Source organism: Dermacentor albipictus, chromosome 1 (assembly GCF_038994185.2).
Source record: "Dermacentor albipictus isolate Rhodes 1998 colony chromosome 1, USDA_Dalb.pri_finalv2, whole genome shotgun sequence".
Classification (NCBI taxonomy): domain Eukaryota; kingdom Metazoa; phylum Arthropoda; class Arachnida; order Ixodida; family Ixodidae; genus Dermacentor; species Dermacentor albipictus.
Genome location: NC_091821.1, coordinates 61,292,308 through 61,310,240, shown reverse-complemented (window position 1 = coordinate 61,310,240; position 17,933 = coordinate 61,292,308). Strand labels below are relative to the sequence as shown.

At 47.5% G+C, this 17,933-nt stretch overlaps 1 protein-coding gene across 5 annotated transcripts in view; it reads right to left on the bottom strand.

Annotated features, from left to right (window-relative positions):
- The window catches only part of LOC135918348 (uncharacterized), a 90,082-nt gene that overhangs the window by 20,484 nt on the left and 51,665 nt on the right, over nucleotides 1-17,933 (bottom strand). For all 5 annotated transcript variants that reach the window (XM_070521348.1, XM_070521343.1, XM_070521353.1 and 2 more), the window contains 2 exons: nucleotides 13,757-13,884; nucleotides 12,996-13,144 (listed from right to left, as the gene is read on the bottom strand). In XM_070521348.1, the coding sequence (XP_070377449.1) occupies nucleotides 12,996-13,144; nucleotides 13,757-13,884 (277 nt within the window). The remainder of the gene's footprint in view (nucleotides 1-12,995; nucleotides 13,145-13,756; nucleotides 13,885-17,933) is intronic.

Genomic DNA, 17,933 nt, shown 5'->3' with positions numbered 1-17,933 from the left:
AAGGTACAAAAAGCTATGGCTTTCGGACGACATAAATGATCACACTCACCAAGGCTTCAAAAGATACTTTCAGTAACTGCAACAATTCGTGTATGCACTGGCTGCCTTGAATTATTATTAGGGTGGTTATGCTTTACTATCATGGTACACTTGGTGGCAGCATTTACACGTGTAATAATTTCACTTATAAACAATACTGAAGCACTACAAAGCAGTTCTCTTCGCTTTATTTACTATATTGCTGAACTTCTAGTGTCACCTAAATGAAAAAAGGAAAAGTGTCAACCCACCTAATATATCATACAGTCAAATCTCATTAATTGAACACGCGGAATTCAAACTTCCGGTTTATTCGAACTGACGCTGTGGTTCTGTCAAAGTTATGTGTATTCCAACGGGCGAAAACGCCCGGTAATTCGAACATGCAAGCATTTGCTATGGTTAATTCAAACATACCATGCTCCTACAATGCTCTCAGCAGCACGCCAAATCACGCGGTGGTGCCCCCAACCAACATTGCCCTTCCGCCGCCATAGAGGAAAAGCTTAAGAGAGAGACGCCTCAACGCTGCGCGCGAGAAAAAGCCATGTTGCGAAAATTTCACCCTCTCTCAAATGGCAAGGTCGCCGTTTCTGCGTTGCGCTGTAATGCCCCAGCTGCACTAGCGGCAAAGCACCACCACCGGAGAGATCGATCCTGTGCCGATTTTTCGCAGCTCGCCATGGCGGCAAGCAAACCACGAGCGGAGGAGACCAGTGACGTACGTGCGGGAAACTAGTGTCATGCGGACGCGCCCGACCACTCCATTCGTACTCGTCTGGTTCAGCATGGCCGCTTGCTTTGCACCATCATCTGCTCACGTTAGCTTTCTCTTGCACTTGTTTTGGTTGGCTTGGTTTGGTCTCATTCTCACTTGTTTTTTACAATGACGAGTCTAAACTGAGACGTCCCAATGAAAAGATTGTTGAAGACAGTGCGCCATAACCGATGCTGTATGACAAGACAGACCCTGAATACAAGGGCGTGAAGGTGACACCCAGCACCTCATTCTTAAAGGGCCCCTGAAACGGTTCGGACAAATTTTGTAGGCGCATAGGGTACAGCTTAAGTAGAACATTCGCACCACAATTTAAGTGAAGCGTTACGTATTAATGGAGTTACAAGCGATTAGAAGTTACCCTCCTCCCTAGCCATGCCTTTCCTCCTCAACTCGCTCGCCGAGCGAGCGGCGCTAAGCTCCGCCTTCACTGGTCCTTCGTCACGATGCGACGTCACATCGTCCACTTCCGGTTGTTGGAGCACGCCTCCTCCCGCGCGAGACCTCTCCGCTGGCCGCTTGGCCGTCGACCGAGAGCCATCGAAGCAGCGTGCGTTGCGAGCATTCTGTCGTAGCGCCGAAGGTGGCCGGTATTCCGGTAACCACAGGCAATTGCTGGTCATTTCGGCAAATGACTGGAGGCATAAACTCAAGCTGATGAAGGAACTTCAGAGTAGACGTACGTGAGCAGCCTGATCGGTCTGCACTGTCCAGACACTTGTTGGCGCAGCGCTTAACCAGTCAAACGAAGCGCTAATATTGCTCTAATCAAGTGTAAAACATTTTAAACACTTATAAGAACAACGTGTTGATGATTACACTCCTGCGAAAAATACATACCAGCAGCAAAGAAGAATGCACTTCGTTGCTGCTACTGTGTATGGTTGAGCTCTGTGCCACCAGGTGGCTGCACCGTGCAGACCATTCACATTTACCTTTCTGCTCATCTCATGGCTCATCCCAGCGCAGTCAAGCGGCCAGACCCTGTCCCCTTGCGCTTGTGTTTGCCCTAATACCGGACTTGCGAAACGCTATTGCGTTAGTAATCTTCCGCTGTAAAGTGACGGCCACAAACGCGCAAATCCTGGCGCCTATCGGATAGCCGCAGTCCGATGCACAGCAGCCAGTTCGCTCGTATGCTGCCTTGCAGAGAGACACGATTTCGCAACGTCACATCTTTCCAGTTGCTACGTCAGCAGCCCACAACGCAACAAGGGTGATTCATCGTGTTCACGAAAAGACTGATCGACACTGACGGCGGAGCTCTCGTCAAAGACTGCGCACGTTGTAACACAAGCAGACGACACTTGCTGTGTGCCGGAAGTGCTCAAGTGTACTAAAAAACTATTCTTGTGTATTCTCTTTAAGTTATTTTCTTTTTACAAAAACAAAGTAACTAACATTCCAACTATTACGAGCATCATTTGTTCACCATAAAGTTGGAAAAATTATCGACCACGCGCCCTGGTCAGCCAATCAGATAGCTCGCCCATGTGACGTAGTATGGGTTATTTGCATCATATGGGTAGGGGCGGCTTAAAATTCCGCCGAGCAGTGCGCTGCGATCGACAGCGATGTGCATTTTTAAAACCTTATAATAAATTACACGCTTTACGCAGAGCACTTAGATGTGTCAATTAATGATCAGAAGGACCTACTCTAACGACTCAGTATGTTTGTAGAAAATCGCCAAAATCGTTTCAGGGTCCCTTTAATGTCTTTTTAACATGGCGATGCCGCAATAGAAGGGAGAGCACCAACATGATTATGATCAGTGGAAATGATTTCGTCATTTTCATAAGACAAGATGCGTTAAAGGGAAACTGAAGAGTCTGTCGAATTCAATAAGACACTCATATACGCATGCAGGAAGCGTATAAACTATGCAGGTAAAATTTTGGGGTGGATTTTTCACTTAGGAGCGATGTAATCGTCGGTTAAAATTGCGCTGTAGCTCCGTCCCCCATCGAGCGCCGCGTGCTGCTGCTGACGCTGACGATGCGAGCGGAGACCGGAAACCGCGGCGTAGTGACGTCAGCACTGGTGTTCCGTTCCTTCGCAGTCTCCGCGGCTGTGCTTGACCATGCTTGTTTCTGCGTGCGTGCCATCATAAGCTGCTTCGCTCAACCCTGCATTCCTTTGTTTGTGTCTATGTAGAGTGGTAGTTAACGTGCGCACCATCAATTGAAATGGTGGGCCGACAATGCCGGCGTTCTGTGCAGCCTACAGTTGCATGAAAACCAGCGGCCACGACTATGTTTTCTTTCATTACTTCCCGCAAGACAAGAAGCTTTCAGCTAAGTGGGAGGCTGCTGTAAAGCGAAAGAATTTTAAGCGCTCAAGAACAACACTGCTGTGCTCTAACCACTTCCATGACGACGATTACTACCAGAGTTTATCAATAATGTGTGCTTTGGGTTCTCCTTCGTGTTAGCATGCTTAACGGAAGGTGCATGTTTATCTCCCACCTTTGACGCAGGTTTAGTCGCCAAGCACCGCGAATTTTCTTTTCGCACGTGTGTTGTGAAACAGCCTGCATGCAGCTACCATAACGCAGTGCAAGTGTGAAGTTTGCATGTGTTGGAAAGCCGGCTCAGGCCAGCACGCTGCGCTCCCCCTTCTCTCGCGCACATAGAGAAACCGACCTTCTCGCGTAGCCGACGGAATTTGCTAGTTACGAGTAGCGTGCGGATGGCGCGCTGATGAAGGTTCTACACTACACGTGCTACAAGAGGCGGTAAACTTTTGCCGCATGTAAACCGTCTGTGTAGATTGCCGACAGCTTTGGGCCAGCGCACACATGCCGAAGATTGCATCACCACTTACGTTCTACGAGGAGGCATGCAGAAACATAACACTATAGTTGTTTGCCCGGAAACAAACTCACTGGATCGCTGAGTGCAGCTTACCAAAAACATACTCATCAAAGAACATTTCCAACACGAGGAGATGCTAACACTTCACCTTCATTCGCGTCGAAAGCACTGCGCACATCAGCATTTTTTGCTTCCTGGAGAAGCTGGCTCTTCGCAATCGGCTCGTACATCTAGAGAGTAAAGTATAAACCCCATACAAGCGATCTTGCACGCGACAGCGACAAGCGAGGCGATGGAGATGGCTTTCGGGTTCACTGGTCGCCTGCAAGCCGAACTCCATGCGAGCGACGGCTTCCTGGTATGAGGGCCTCAATATATGTGCCGAAACTAGCGTGACGCGTGCTTTATTAATTTAAGTTGATGTATTTTACTGTAAAAATGAGCACAAAATATTTCTGAAGGTCTTGCACTGGTTCTTCTTTTTGCACATGTAAAATTCGATAGTTTGCTCGTTCCATGCGACAATCAGTGGTATTCGAGTTATGTATATACAGTTCCGGCTTCGCACTATTGGCTAGTCACTCATAGCACTTTCGAGCGACGAGTTCTAGATTTCTAGAAGCGAGCGATCGAGCAACAACATCGAGCGATCTGTACAAGCTACAGCCCGTTTTGTCGCTCGAAGCCGTCGCCGTCGTGCACAAAATCACTCTCATGGGGTTTGGACTTAACACCGAACTCCTAAGAGAAACACAAGCTCTCGAAATTTTCCATTGCCGTCTCGGCAAAACAGCACCAAACTACCTTGCACCGTGCTTTACGTATAGTGGCAGCGGTCGGTCTGGACAAACACCATTGTTGACGTCATGAGGTGCCCAACCAATCACAAGCGGAAACGAGGCGCGCGAGCTGCCCGAGTCTGCTGCTGCACTTTTCGTCAAAATAAAATCTGATTGCACTTCTTTCACTCAATTCCAATGCGATATTCGAATTTGGAGGGTTGAATACCATGACGTACAGCTCTTAACTCATTTTTTCTGGAAAACCTTTCAGTTTCCCTTTAAGAACACAGGACGAAGAATGTAAACGCAGCGCCGATCTGTCAGCAGACGCAGGAAAGCATGCAAGCATGCAGAGGGGAGCAGCGGTGAAGGCCCAGTCCAGCCTTGGCAACTCCGCTGCTTCGGTGGCAGTCTTAAGCCCCAACCAGACGTACACGTTGTAATGAGTCCGCACACGACGCGCTCACTCGACGTCTCATTGTGCTTGACGGAGGAGGAGGGTGCACACCCAAACGATGCACGAGTAGCGTTACAACGTGTACGTCTGGTGGGGACTTTAGGTGGCAGAGGTAATTAGCGCCATCCATCAAGCTGATAGGAGAACAAATCTGCTTCTCTCCCGCCCTTCCTAGCAACTACGCTATCCTCGACCTCCCACTCAACTCCCTGGTAACTGCATCACCTTGGATGGTCTGCGCTCGTGCTCGCCTCAGCGCCGGTGCCAGATTGCTCCTTGAAGTTTCGTTTTCTGCTGTTATCAGAAAGCGAGCATTGGGCGGCATAGGCAGTTTCGTGGTCCTTGCTCACTGTGCGATTGTGCGCTGCGATATTTCACGACTCACACCGTTCGTGCATCATGCTATGGAGTACAAATACTTTGAGAACAAGTCTTTCTTTTAATTTGAACAAATTTTCAGGCCATTTTGAGTTCGAATTATTGAGATTCAACTAATAAGTTGAAAGATACTGCATATTTCTTTATTTCATATAATATACCATTTTAATCCAATTCTCTGAGACACCCTTTGCCGCCCACCATTTCAGCCCGGAATGACCACATGTTCAAAGTTGGCGTGCCTGCAGCTGCACCAACTCACATGCCGATTCCTTTATCTTGATATCTGGCACTGACTGAAACCACCCGCCTGTGTTTCTGTTGCTCCGATCACTGATGTCACCTCCTTCAAGACAGTCATCGATAATGAATATTGCAACTGTACTCTGTCGTAATTGCTTGTTCTCATTTTATTTTTATTTTTTCCACTCCTCTCTGTAATGCTCTGGCTTTGAAGGTAAATAAATAAACAAAATAAATAAACTATAGCAGCCCCTCTTTACTTTGGTCTGCATCTTGTGCAGTGACAACAGCTTCGTGCAGCCTTTGGTACCACAAACTGCCTCTGTGAAACTGCCCAGTGCTTATTTACAAGCGTCAGCGTTGTATTCTGCCAGTGAACTGTTCAACATGTCAAAAAGGAAGGTTTCGTCTCTTCTCAACAACCAAAGCCGCCTTATGAAGCCCACGCTCAGACGATGAAATGCATGGGCAAAACCATAGATGTGAAATCTGTGTTTCAATAAAGAATGTATAGTATTTGCTTGAACAGATATTTGAACAAAATCAACCAACTATGCTTATAACATTCTTATCCTAGTTACAGAAAGTCAAAATGGTGAGCTACGGCTATACCAAAGGTACTCATACAGTTCTTTCTTTTTTTGTAATTTTTTCCTGTCCCGACAAATTCACTGTAATGAAGTTCTGCTGTATACTGAAATTTAGTGAAAGATACTACAATGTGCTTTACTGTTACTCGAAATGTCTGTCTTTATTCAAAACTGTACCAACTTCGTTCCATAATCAACTTCAGGAAAAGACACTGCTCTGGAGTTGTGGACCCTATAGCAACAAGGCAATCACAGTGGCAGCAATGAGCCAGAAAAAACAAATTATTGCGAAAAGCCAAGTGGGGTAACAGCTTATAGTGAATAGTTATCTATAGTAGGTACACCTGTGAACAGAGTACACCTGTGACATATACTACAGGCCAGGGATAGTGCAGTAAAGCACATTTTCTCCTCTGCCTCTGAATGCAACTTGAAATTGAGGACTGCAGTCCAAAGATGGCATTGTGAACTTTCCAGTATACTCGTCAATTTCAGCTAATGCATGTTACTTAAGAAGAAATTCTTTTTTTTTTTGTCGACCCTATGGTCTGCATACTTTTGCTCACAGGTGTACGTAGTGGTAGCTACTTATGTTAAAGTACCCACCATGGTGGCTTAGGGTCTATGGTGTTGCACTGCTAAGCATGAGGTTGCGGCATCAAATTCAGGTCATGGTGGCCTCATTTCAATGGTGGAGAAATGCAAAAACACTCGTACGCCGTGCATTGGGTGCACATTAAAGATCTCCAGGTGGCCAAAATTCCCACTACGATGTGCCTCATAATCATAATGTGGTTTTGTCACATAAAACCTGAAAATTTATTATTTTCTTTTTACCTATGTGAAAGTAGGTAATGCTATTAAACTCTGAAAGGAAACAAGAGATGCTATTCTGCTGAACGGCTAACAGAATGTGTTCCCAAGCATTCCCATCGCCAAGTTGCTTGAAATAGTGCGAAAACAATGGTGCCAGAGGGGCACTGCAGAGGGGCACTGCAGCCCCTTCATGCTATATTGGAAGTACATGCATAACTCCTCTGTGCATGTATAAACAAGCACAGCCCTGCTTATTATGATGCCCGAGCAGCAAACCATGAATTTGTGCTGGCAGCATCCTCTTAACAATTGAACAAATTCAAGCACTAAAACCGAACAGCAAACTGATACCTGCACATTATGCATGTGCGAAATTGTGTCCCACCCTTAATGATCCGTGTTCCCACTTTGTACTTGCAAAATAAGACTGATTGATCAGGGTTAACGTCCCAAAGCAACACAGGGGGCTATGAGAGACACCAAAGTGGAGGGCTTTAGATCAATTTTGACCACCTGGGGTTCTTAAACGTGTGCCCAAAGGGCAGTACAAATGAGGTTTTTTTTTTTTCTGTTTTGTGCCTGTTGAATTGTGGCATTAGCAGCCAGGAATCAAACCCATGACCTTGTACTCAGCAGCAAGAAAACAGAAGTTAGAGTTGGCCATTTCTATCATGCAACAAGTTTTATGTAAACATTTGACAACAGACTGACAGAGTGGGAGCAATAAACCCGGATAAAGGCTCTGGCTTTTGACTCAAGGTCACTTGAAGGCCACCGACAAGGGGAGCTAAAAGCATTTCACGCTTAAAAAAAATAACAGAGAATGGGTGCCACTGCAAAGTGCTTGTCAAAACAACTACACCACATTGTTTTGGTCATGGTAGGCCCTTTCCGTATTCAGTACGAAACATGAAGGGGGAAAACGGCTTTTGCATCACAATAAATGTCCGGAAAAAAAAAAAACTTTTTTTAATCACATTTTCAGTTTGTTCAACATTGTTTCAATCTAATTTCGAAATATCTTCACTGTAGACCACATAGAAATGCTATAAAAATTTACTGTATAATCGAAGTTGATGAAACATTTCCCAAAAATAACTTTTACAAAACTTTTTTCAAGGCAAAATATCTCTGGAACAGCGAAACTGAGTGCCGTCATCTTGATTTTGTCAGAAAGCACATTTCTCCGTCTTGAAATTTGCTACTCCAGCTACCTCCTCCACACAGAAAGAAGCGCACAAAAAGCAAACGACTGAAAGTCATTCCGAAGTGATTGATTGGCTACGCCCGCCACACGATTTCAGCATGCTTTGCTATGGGTCCGGCGCTCGGTCCATAGGGGCTTTGTCTGCGCTTTGCACCTCGCGACCTCTCAACATCTCAATTGTAATCTCAACGAGTGTCACAACATGTGCTACACAGTCCTGGCAGAAGCACGGACGATCATTCTGTCTGTGAATATCTTAAACCCGCGGCTAAACTTACTGAACATCAGTGACGTAGAATTTGCAACCAAGCTTTACACACAAAATCCTCGGACCCACAGCTAAGCCTTTCGAGCATCAGTGCTTTGGAAGCACATAGAGCACGCGATGCTTGGACATGTGGCTAAGCATTTCACGCATCAGCGCTTCTGACTCTGTGATCAAGCACAACGCACACCAACTCCTTGGACCCACAGCTAAGCATTTTGTGCATTGGCGCCTCCGACTGCACAACTAATCACACTGCGTGCTAACTAGCCGGACCCATGGCTACGCATTTCCCTCATCAGCACCTCGGACTCGTGACCAAGCACACTGCATGCTGCCTCTTTTATCATACTGTCCCAATATCTCGTAACATTATCTATCATACCACCCCTTAATAAAAAGAACCTCATCATGAGCTCTGTTCACTAGGCCCCCTTTAGCTGGCGCAGATACCAGGCGCAGACACCAGGCTGCAGAAGTGAGGCACCACACAAAAGTACAGAGAGAGAGAGGGGGGGGGAAAGGGGAAAGGCAGGGAGGTTAACCAGATGGGAAGATCCGGTTTGCTACTCTATGCTGGGGAGAGAGGGGAGTGGGAGGTAAAGTGATGGCAAAGTAGAGATAAAGAAAGAAAGGAGCATAGACATACAATCACAGTCTATCACTGTCACCGCATACCGTCACTGCACAGGACTGTACCACTTGCAGCACTATAAACATCTGTTCAGGCTACAGCTGCTTGTCCAATTCTGTTGCCCTTAAAAACTGCAACAATACCTTCGTCGCCATCAGCTGCGATGGCTTGTGATGTCGGCATTCTAAAATAATTTCCTCTGTTAGGGGTCTTTGGTCAAAGCGTGCTATCGCGATTGCGAGCGATAGTCTCTGTAAATTGTAGTGAGGACAGTCACACAGAAGGTGTTGAAGAGACTCCTCGCTACCACAGTCATCACACGTGGCGTCGTCGGCCCATCCGATTCGGAAAGGAAAAGACTTAGTGAAGGCCACCCCTAGCCATATTCGACAAAGCAGGGTAGCTTCGCGACTGCAGAGTTGAGCTGGAATGCAAAGGCGTAGAGAGGAGTCTAGGTTGTGCAGCCGGTTGTTTTGAAAACTTCCTATGTTCCACAAGGAGAACGTGATATCACGGCTGGGCATTCGAAGTTTTCTTGCGGCATCTATCCTTGATAATGGTATCGGCTCCTCTTCGTCACCTTGAAGAGCCGATCGAGCAGCGTTATCAGCGTGTTCATTTTTTATGACGCCGCAGTGACTTGGAAGCCACTGAAATGTCACGTGGTGTCCTTTCTCAGTCAAGGTATGGATTAGTTCCCTAATCTCAAATACCAGTTGTTTGTGTGGTCCACGTCGCAGGGCTGCTTGCAAAGACTGCAGTGCTGCCTTCGAGTCACTGAATATTGTCCATCTTCGAGGTTGCTCTTGGCTGACAAGACGAAGTGCAGAGCAAAGAGCTGCAAGTTCTGCAGCCATCAGTGTCGTTGGGTGACACGTCTTGAAACTGATGGTGGTGGCTTTCACTGGGAAAACCACGGCTCCAGAGGAACACTGGAGAGTTGCCGATCCATCAGTATAATTATGTACGTGGTCGGCGTACCTCTCGTGCAAAAGGAGCAGAGTTGTTTAAGAGCAGGTGATGACAAAAGTACAAGCTGGAAAAGCACCTGGCAGCTGCACTGCTGCCTATCAGTGGCTCTCTGATTCCTAAGCTCCACATGCAATGTCAAGGGAAGATGACTCTGAAGGCTGCCGAGAGCCTTCATTCAGTGATATGGTCGTTTCTACCAAAAGAAAAAAATGCATCACTGATTGCACTGGAGACTACTATGAATGAGGCAGCCTGCAGGAACAACACTCAAGCTATATTCGTGTCCACATAGAGTTCTGCGCCTCACTTGGTTTGAAACCCAGGCACCGTGCTCTTTGTAGAGCAGCAATAAAGAATGCCACATTAAAAAAAAATGTGGAAAGAAAAAGGAAAAATAAAAATAAAGGTGGGGAACGAAGACACACTAGAGCAGAGGCCACATGTTCAAGGATCTCTGCATCACGAGACACACCAAAAACTACATTTGATGCCCTTTAGTGAACTGAAAAGAAGGCGTAACTTTGAGAGCCATTTTCTCAAAACTGTCTTTTTGCCTTCGTGCTCCGTTTTCGAAGCCTATTTTTTTTTATGACCTATTCTGACACTGCCTTTTTTTTTGTCACATTCCTTGGTCTACAGTGCAGGATTTCTTGCTTTCTTAGCTTGCATTTTTCTAAACATATGATGTAGCTATTCGCTCACGTCAAAAGTGTGCCTAAGGCGAGGGTAATGTAAAAAATTACAATCCAAACATTTCGTGTTGCAAAAAAAGAAAGAAAAAAGGAAAAAACAAAACAATGTCGCGCCCTTCAGCACACATTTAGCTATGCAGTCAATATTCAAGGAGTCTTCCATTGCACTTTTTAAGCTCCCCAGGTCTTCCAGGAAGTGCAAGGGTGAAAAATTCTGCTGAATAAAATGTTCTCACAATATCCCTCAAAAACTTTTATGGAATCCTCAGGGATGTTATAGGGGCGCGAAATGCATCCGCTATAGACAGACGTGCACAGAGAGAAGAGAACGAACTTTGAGTGCAACCGGCAAGCAGCCGAGCGGCAGTGAAACTGAGCCTTTATTGTATGTGCCTTCCACGCCGAGGAGGCCGGCGCTGCAAACATAAACACCCGCTCGTTGTGCAGACGTTCACGGCGGCGGCTGTGCGGAAGCGGATACCGGTCGGGGGTGGTGCGAGCATTCAATGCACGATAGTCTGTGGCGACACGGTCTCCAGCAAGACGTCGTGGCTTGCAGGACGCTGGAGGTTCCGTGGTGATGATGAGGTGCGTCACAATGTGTCGCATCAGAAGTTACGGGTTGCTAGGTTTGGTAAATTCAGGAAATTCACTGAGGATAGAGGCAAATTCTGATAATGGCGAATGATAATGGCGAATGCTTGCGTAGAGGCGGACAGCGGTGCAAGGATACCTTGCACGGAGAGGCTGGTCGTACAGTCCACAAGTTGACGGGAGTGAAGATTCCCGTTCAAACCAAAATGGGTAAGAAAGTCCGCACCTAGTATGGCAAAGCACACATCGGCGAGGATGAAAATCCACTGAAACATGCGATGCAGGCCCAGGTAAATGGTGAGGGAGCATTGGCCATATGTTGCAATTGTGGATGTATTCACAGCTTGCAAAGGCGCAGTCCTCAGACAACGGTGTCGGTCGAGGCGGGAGGCAAGAATGATGCTCACCTCTGCACCAGTGTCCACAAGAAAGCGATGGTCTGCGATCCTGTCTGTGATGTAGAATAGGCGACTTCACGTAGCGGTTGAGTCACGCACCGTCATTAGTGACTCGCTTCCATGTTTCCCTGCCAGCGACAAGGCTGTCGACATTTGGCAGCGCTGGCGCCGAACCTGGTGTGGTACCAGCAGAAACCGTTGGAAACGGGCCTTGGGCGGGAACGTGAACGTGAGCCACCCCAAGCCAGTGGAGAGCAAAGAGGTGTGTCGATCTGCACTGCTGCCATGGTGTCTATCAGCTGGTCAATTTTCTCCTTGAGGCGAGACTGCTGGGCCTCGAGGTCTGATGTGACAGTGGTCGAGGACACTGTGGAGCTTGCACCGGAGTAGTCGATGACGCAGTCCGCAAGCTCTGCCCGTTTGTCAAGAGGCATATCATCCACAGTTGCCAAAACCACGACAAGTGTCTGAGGCAAGTGCTGCAGAAATGGCTCACGCAATAGTGGACTCTCAGAGTCTTGGGTATGGTCATCGAGTAGCTGTCTTATCCGATGTAATAGCTGTGACGGTCGGTGATCGCCAAGTTCTTCTGCGTTAAGGAGTTGCTGCAAGCGGCTTCTCTCGGACACGGTTTTGCGTGTGAGCACTATGGCCTTGAAATGGTCGTAGGGTGCGACCAGATGCGGGGCTCTCATGACGGGGCTCTCATGATGTGGAAATCGTCAGCTACCTCGGAAGAAAGTGCTGAAACGACGTGCAGGTACATCACACGTTGCGATGTGATGCGCCGCAGATCGAAGAGGGCTTCTACTTGCGTGAACCACACGGCAGGATTCTTCGGCCAAAACGGCGACAGCCGCAGCTGGGCATTGGAAATGGCGTCGATGGCAGTGCTGGGGGCAGGGATGTCGGCTGTCACTATTGGCTGGGGCTTAGGAGCCGGGGCATCGTTGCTAGACGCTGTAGTGTTCGTTTCGTCTTCCATCACATGTACTTGCTACGTCCGGGTCACCAGGCTATAGGGGCGCGAAATTCATCCGCTATAGACAGACGCGCACAGAGAGAAGAGAATTAACTTTGAGTGCAACCGGCAGGCAGCCTAGCGGTGGTGCAACTGAGCCTTTATTGCACATGCCTTCCACGACGAGAAGGCCTGCGCTGCAAACATAAACATCCGCTCATTGTGCAGACGTTCACGGTGGCGGCACAGGAATCGGATCCTCTACAGATATATTCGGGATATCTGAGTCAATTTTCATGAACATCCATTACGGAATAAGAAAACAAGTTCTCAAAGCCATGTCCCCCCTTCAAAAAGGCATTGAAGTACCTACCTCAATAAGCCAGGTACGAAGGCAGTCATGGTGCACCACAGAGACATCCCCCTTGCAGTTGCACGGGCGAATCAGGGGTCCTGCATCAGTCCTTTCCGTATCATAGCAGATGAAGCATTCTGGTACTTTTTCAAGAGAGCTGAGGCTGTCTGCAAGACAACAAAGCACCACCTTTTTCAACACGTGCTTGATTCCACTGCCTTCTGAGCAAGCGAAGGTCATTGATAAGCAGTTAAACATTTGGATGACTTTGAAAGATAGAGAAGGGAGAGAAGTCGCTGATTAAAGTTTTCTTCTGATTTGCTTTCACAAAGGTCAATGCCACAAACTGCCTATGGTGTTTCTTCCCCCAGGGTCCTCACGCGTCTTACTTACTGGCAGCCGCATCATAACCAATATTTCGTCTTGCGTGGCTGCACTTCAAGTGTTATGCGCATGTATTGTGTTCTGTGGGAGGGTCAATGGGAGTTGGAAAACATCGCATTATATCTGGTCTTGCCGAATAAGCAGTCACATTTTAAGTGGTCTGAGCTGCATTAGCCTTCAGCTCATCAAAAATCAAAAATAAAATACTACTACAAACAATGGTTAACACTGCATGGGCTGCTTTGGCTAGTTTCACAGGCATATTGTTGTGATAAAGTTCTTGAGATAAAGCAGTTTCCTGAATTACTTCACTTCGGAGAAACCAAAACTTTCATCACCACGATGGCTGAAATCACTAAGCATTACTATCAAGCAAGCTGAGCCCATCCACTCACCTCCACTCTTGGCCAGCTCTTTAGGTACCGAGAACAAGGCCTCCGACTCTGTGCCTGTTGGGACCACCTTCTCAGGCTCTCGGCGCACGAGGAGTTTCTTCGGGTTCAGGATCCACAGCTGCTGCGGTCTGAATTAATATAAATAGTACTGGATTCAGCAAGGCACCAGACCAGAGAATTTTATGTGCTTGCTAGTATGAAGCAGTCATGAAGTACAATACACTAAAGGCTGGCTAATTCGAATTTAGCAGTGCCAGGCAGACTATACAAGTAATCAAACTGTCAAATTATAGTGCTGACAAAGAAAACAAGACAAGTGTTAACTATATAAGCACACCTCTATTTCATAAAAAAGCTGAGAAACATAACAATAGACGCTTTTCATACTTGTAAAGCTCACTTTCCCTCAAGACAGTTAGCGAAAATAATGGCAGTGTAGCCATTTCTGAAATCAGCGAATCCAAGCGCTCTTTGCTTGTCTTGCGACACAGAAAATGTAGACATGGATCTTGTGATGAAACCATGTGCAAGAGACAAGCCCCAGCACGTGCAGCTACTACTTCAGCTTCATTTGAGCCACAACCTGTGCCGCCATTAGTTAGGCAAATTTGCAATGCAAAAAAGTGCACTTGCGAATTAGGAAGATGGTCTATTGTTTTTAACTCAAGCAAATGATAAATGCAATTCAGGTGTCGGGACAACCCACACACTTCGAAATAATGAGTCGTCTCTCACCTTTGTATCCTCGTCTGCTCATGCTGCATGTATAGCCTATCGAAAAAATGGAAGGGCCAGTTGGCCATTGATGCCAGTAGTCAGTTGAGGTGCCCTTAACCTTTTTTCCATAGGCTGTACTTGCTATGTCTCACTAACTGGCCCAATGAAATGTGTTCGAAATAAGTAGGCCTTAAGGCCTGCTTTACGGTGAACAAGCAGCGACAGCTTGTCACATGCATTAACAAGTGAACATGCTTTTCACAGCTACCGTAAAATGCCGAGAGATAGCCCACCTAAAATTGAGAGAATATATCCAGTGAAACTATGAGGTAGGCTAACTTTCAGTGTGATGTGATTTTCAGTTTCTTTCAGACAGGAGCTAAGTCAGCGGTGGGTTATCTTTCAGGGGTCAGGCATCTCAGGATTTTACGGTATGCATATTGTTACGGCACAACCAGGAGTGGCGCCAGTCAGAAGACGACGATTTGACATGTAGAGGTGGAATCGGTCTCGACAGCTATCTTGTTTATGCATCGTTGTCTCCCTTGTAAATATTGTAAATACATCTTTAGATGTGACTTCTGCAACGTACCGAATTGGTGAGAGATGCAAGGTACCCACGAGAAACAAGAACGGAGCTCTGCAGTGGTTGTCACTTCAGACTGGACAGCATGACGGACGAAATGGGACCCGACATGGCACAGCCCGCATCAACGCCTACAACCCTGACGGTTGTGCTGGCTCAGCCACGAGTTCCAGGAACGTTCTGCGGCACCGAGCACCTCAAAGTGCAAGACTGGATCGCCCCGTATGAGTGTTAGGTGCCCACAACAAATGGGATCCGATAATTATGTTGGCTAACTTGGTCTTCTACCTACAAGGCACGGCAAAGGTGTGGTATGACAACTACGAGGAAGAGCTTAACGACTAGGACACGTGCAAACAGAAGCTGAGGGACTTGTTCGGCCTTCCCACCAGGCAGAAGAGCACCACTAAGGAAGAACTAGCGACCCGCGCACAGACGTCCACAGAATCATACGTCTCTTACATCCAGGACGTGCTGGCTGTGTGCTGTAAGGCCGATAGTGATATAGCTGAGTCAGACAAGGTTGGGCATGTACTGAAAGGGATCGCTGACGATGCTTTCAACCTGCTCATGTGACAAAATTGTGAAACAATACAAGACATCATAAAAGAGTGTCAATGCTTTGAGCAGGCCAAGAGTGGCCACATTGCAATGCTGTTCGCACGTTGCCAAACACAGCTGCAACATCCTCTTGTGACAGGCTAGGAGTGCAGTGACTACCATCATAGATGACCTGACACGGATAGTGCGATGAGAACTTGAATCCATGGCTTCTGCAGCCCATTTTTCCCTCCCCCGTGAGCCAAACAACTTGCCTACAGCACCATTTGTGCAGGCAATAGTCCGCAAAGAACTTACTAATCTTGGAGTTAATTTTGTATGTGCCACTGCAACTTCACAGCTGTCTTATGCTCTAGGTCCACCGACTGGTCCACGGTATCCTGCACGCTACCGAAATCCAGCTGAGTAGCGGACTGCAGACCATCGGCCAATCTGTTTACCTGCCGGTGTAACGGCCACGTTGCTCGCCACTGTAACAACTGTACCGTCTCCGTCCCTCTGCGACTGCCATTCACCAGTTATTACCATCTCAAACAGAGCGAGCGTCATTACCAGCCTCCATTGGCACTGCAACAGCCAAACGATGATGCTTGTGCTCCTTGGAACAGTCGCTCATCATCATTCCAATGCCACCAGCCCCGTTCGCCACCAGCTTGACGACCATTGTCCCTATCACCGCAGGCTTGTCGCCCACTGTCCCCGATGCAGCCCCAATGCCCGTCTCCGGAAAACTAAGCGATGCAGCTCCCGGAGGTGACGCTGCATTGACGACTCGACGGCAAAACCTTCTGATCACTTTGCCAACCAAACAGAACTTGATGGATGTTTAAGTCGACGGCGTCAGTGTCCCAGCACTCATTGACACTGGCGCACACGTATCCGTGATGAGTGCCCAAGTGAATGCCTACACCCCATCGATGTGCTCTCAGAACCATTCTTTCACGTCAGTCTCAATCTTCTCAGACCTTTTACAACGTCAAAATCTGGAATTAAGTGGGTCGTTGTCGCGACTGATTACACTACCCGGTACACTATCACGCGAGCTTTGCGCACAAGCTGTGCGACTGAGGCTGCAGATTTCCTTTTACATGACGTCATCCTCTATCACGGTGCACCTCGGCAGCTCCATACTTCACCTTCTTGTCCCGAGTAGTTACTTACTTTCCTAGTGTTCTGCTGAGCACAAGCTTTCCACCGCCTACCATCCGCAGACAAACGGATTGACGGAGCAGCTCAATCACACATTGACAGAAATGCTCTCTATCTATGTTTCTGAATACCACAATGATTGGGACAGTGTGTTGCCCTCCGTGACCTTTGCCTATAATTCATCCCGTCATGAAACTGCTGGCTTTTCACCCTTTTGCCTTCTGTTTGGCTGCCACTCTTCTTTGCCCTTTAACACAGTGCTTCCTCGATGAACACTCTCCCTGAATATGCTCACGACATCTTCACCTGGGCTCACGCAGCACGCCAGATTGCCGGCTCCCGACTCACTGAGTCTTGGGCCGTGCAGAAGATCTGGTACGACAGCCGACATCAGGACGTTCGCTTTCCTCTGGTGGACAACCATGTCGCCGGGTCGGCTTGTCTGAAAAGCTGCTGCCGCGCTACACGAGGCCCCACACGATATTGCATAAGCTTGGCAATGTAAACTATGAGATAGCTCTGCTGGACTCGCTGTCCCTACGGACATTGTGCATGTGTCCCAGCTGAAGCCTTACTTTGCTGCAAGTTCATTTCCCTTATAGTTAACGGTGAGACAGCGCCTCTACAGGCGGAGGTAATGTTACGACGCAACCACGAGTGGCACCAGTCAGAAGACAACAATTTGACGTGTAGAGGTGGAATCGGTCTCGACAGCCATCTTTATGCATCATTGTCTCTCTTTTAAATATTGTAAATACACATTTATATGCGACTTCTGCAACGTAACAATATCTCCAAAAACTTAATTGCCAATATGCTAACCAGCAATAAAATTGTCTAGATTGAATGTTAACAGGAAGGAAGTATTTGCACAAACAATGCCTTCTAGCCTCTTCATTGACCCATTAGCTTACAACATGATAAAGTTCGGATGCTGCGAACCGCTTTTTGGGCCATGGTGGATGATACGAACAACCAAGCCACTGCATAATCCCTGGCAGAGCCGACAAGGAGGCACCAGCACAGTGGTAGCGCCAGGCCCTAGCAGTTGTCAGGCGGGCACAGTGGCCACGCCGATGCACTGGTCACATTATTGTAGCCAGGGCGACCTATGTCACTGTGTCTTGACTCCGCCCCAGCCCAAGTTTTTGCCGACAATACTAA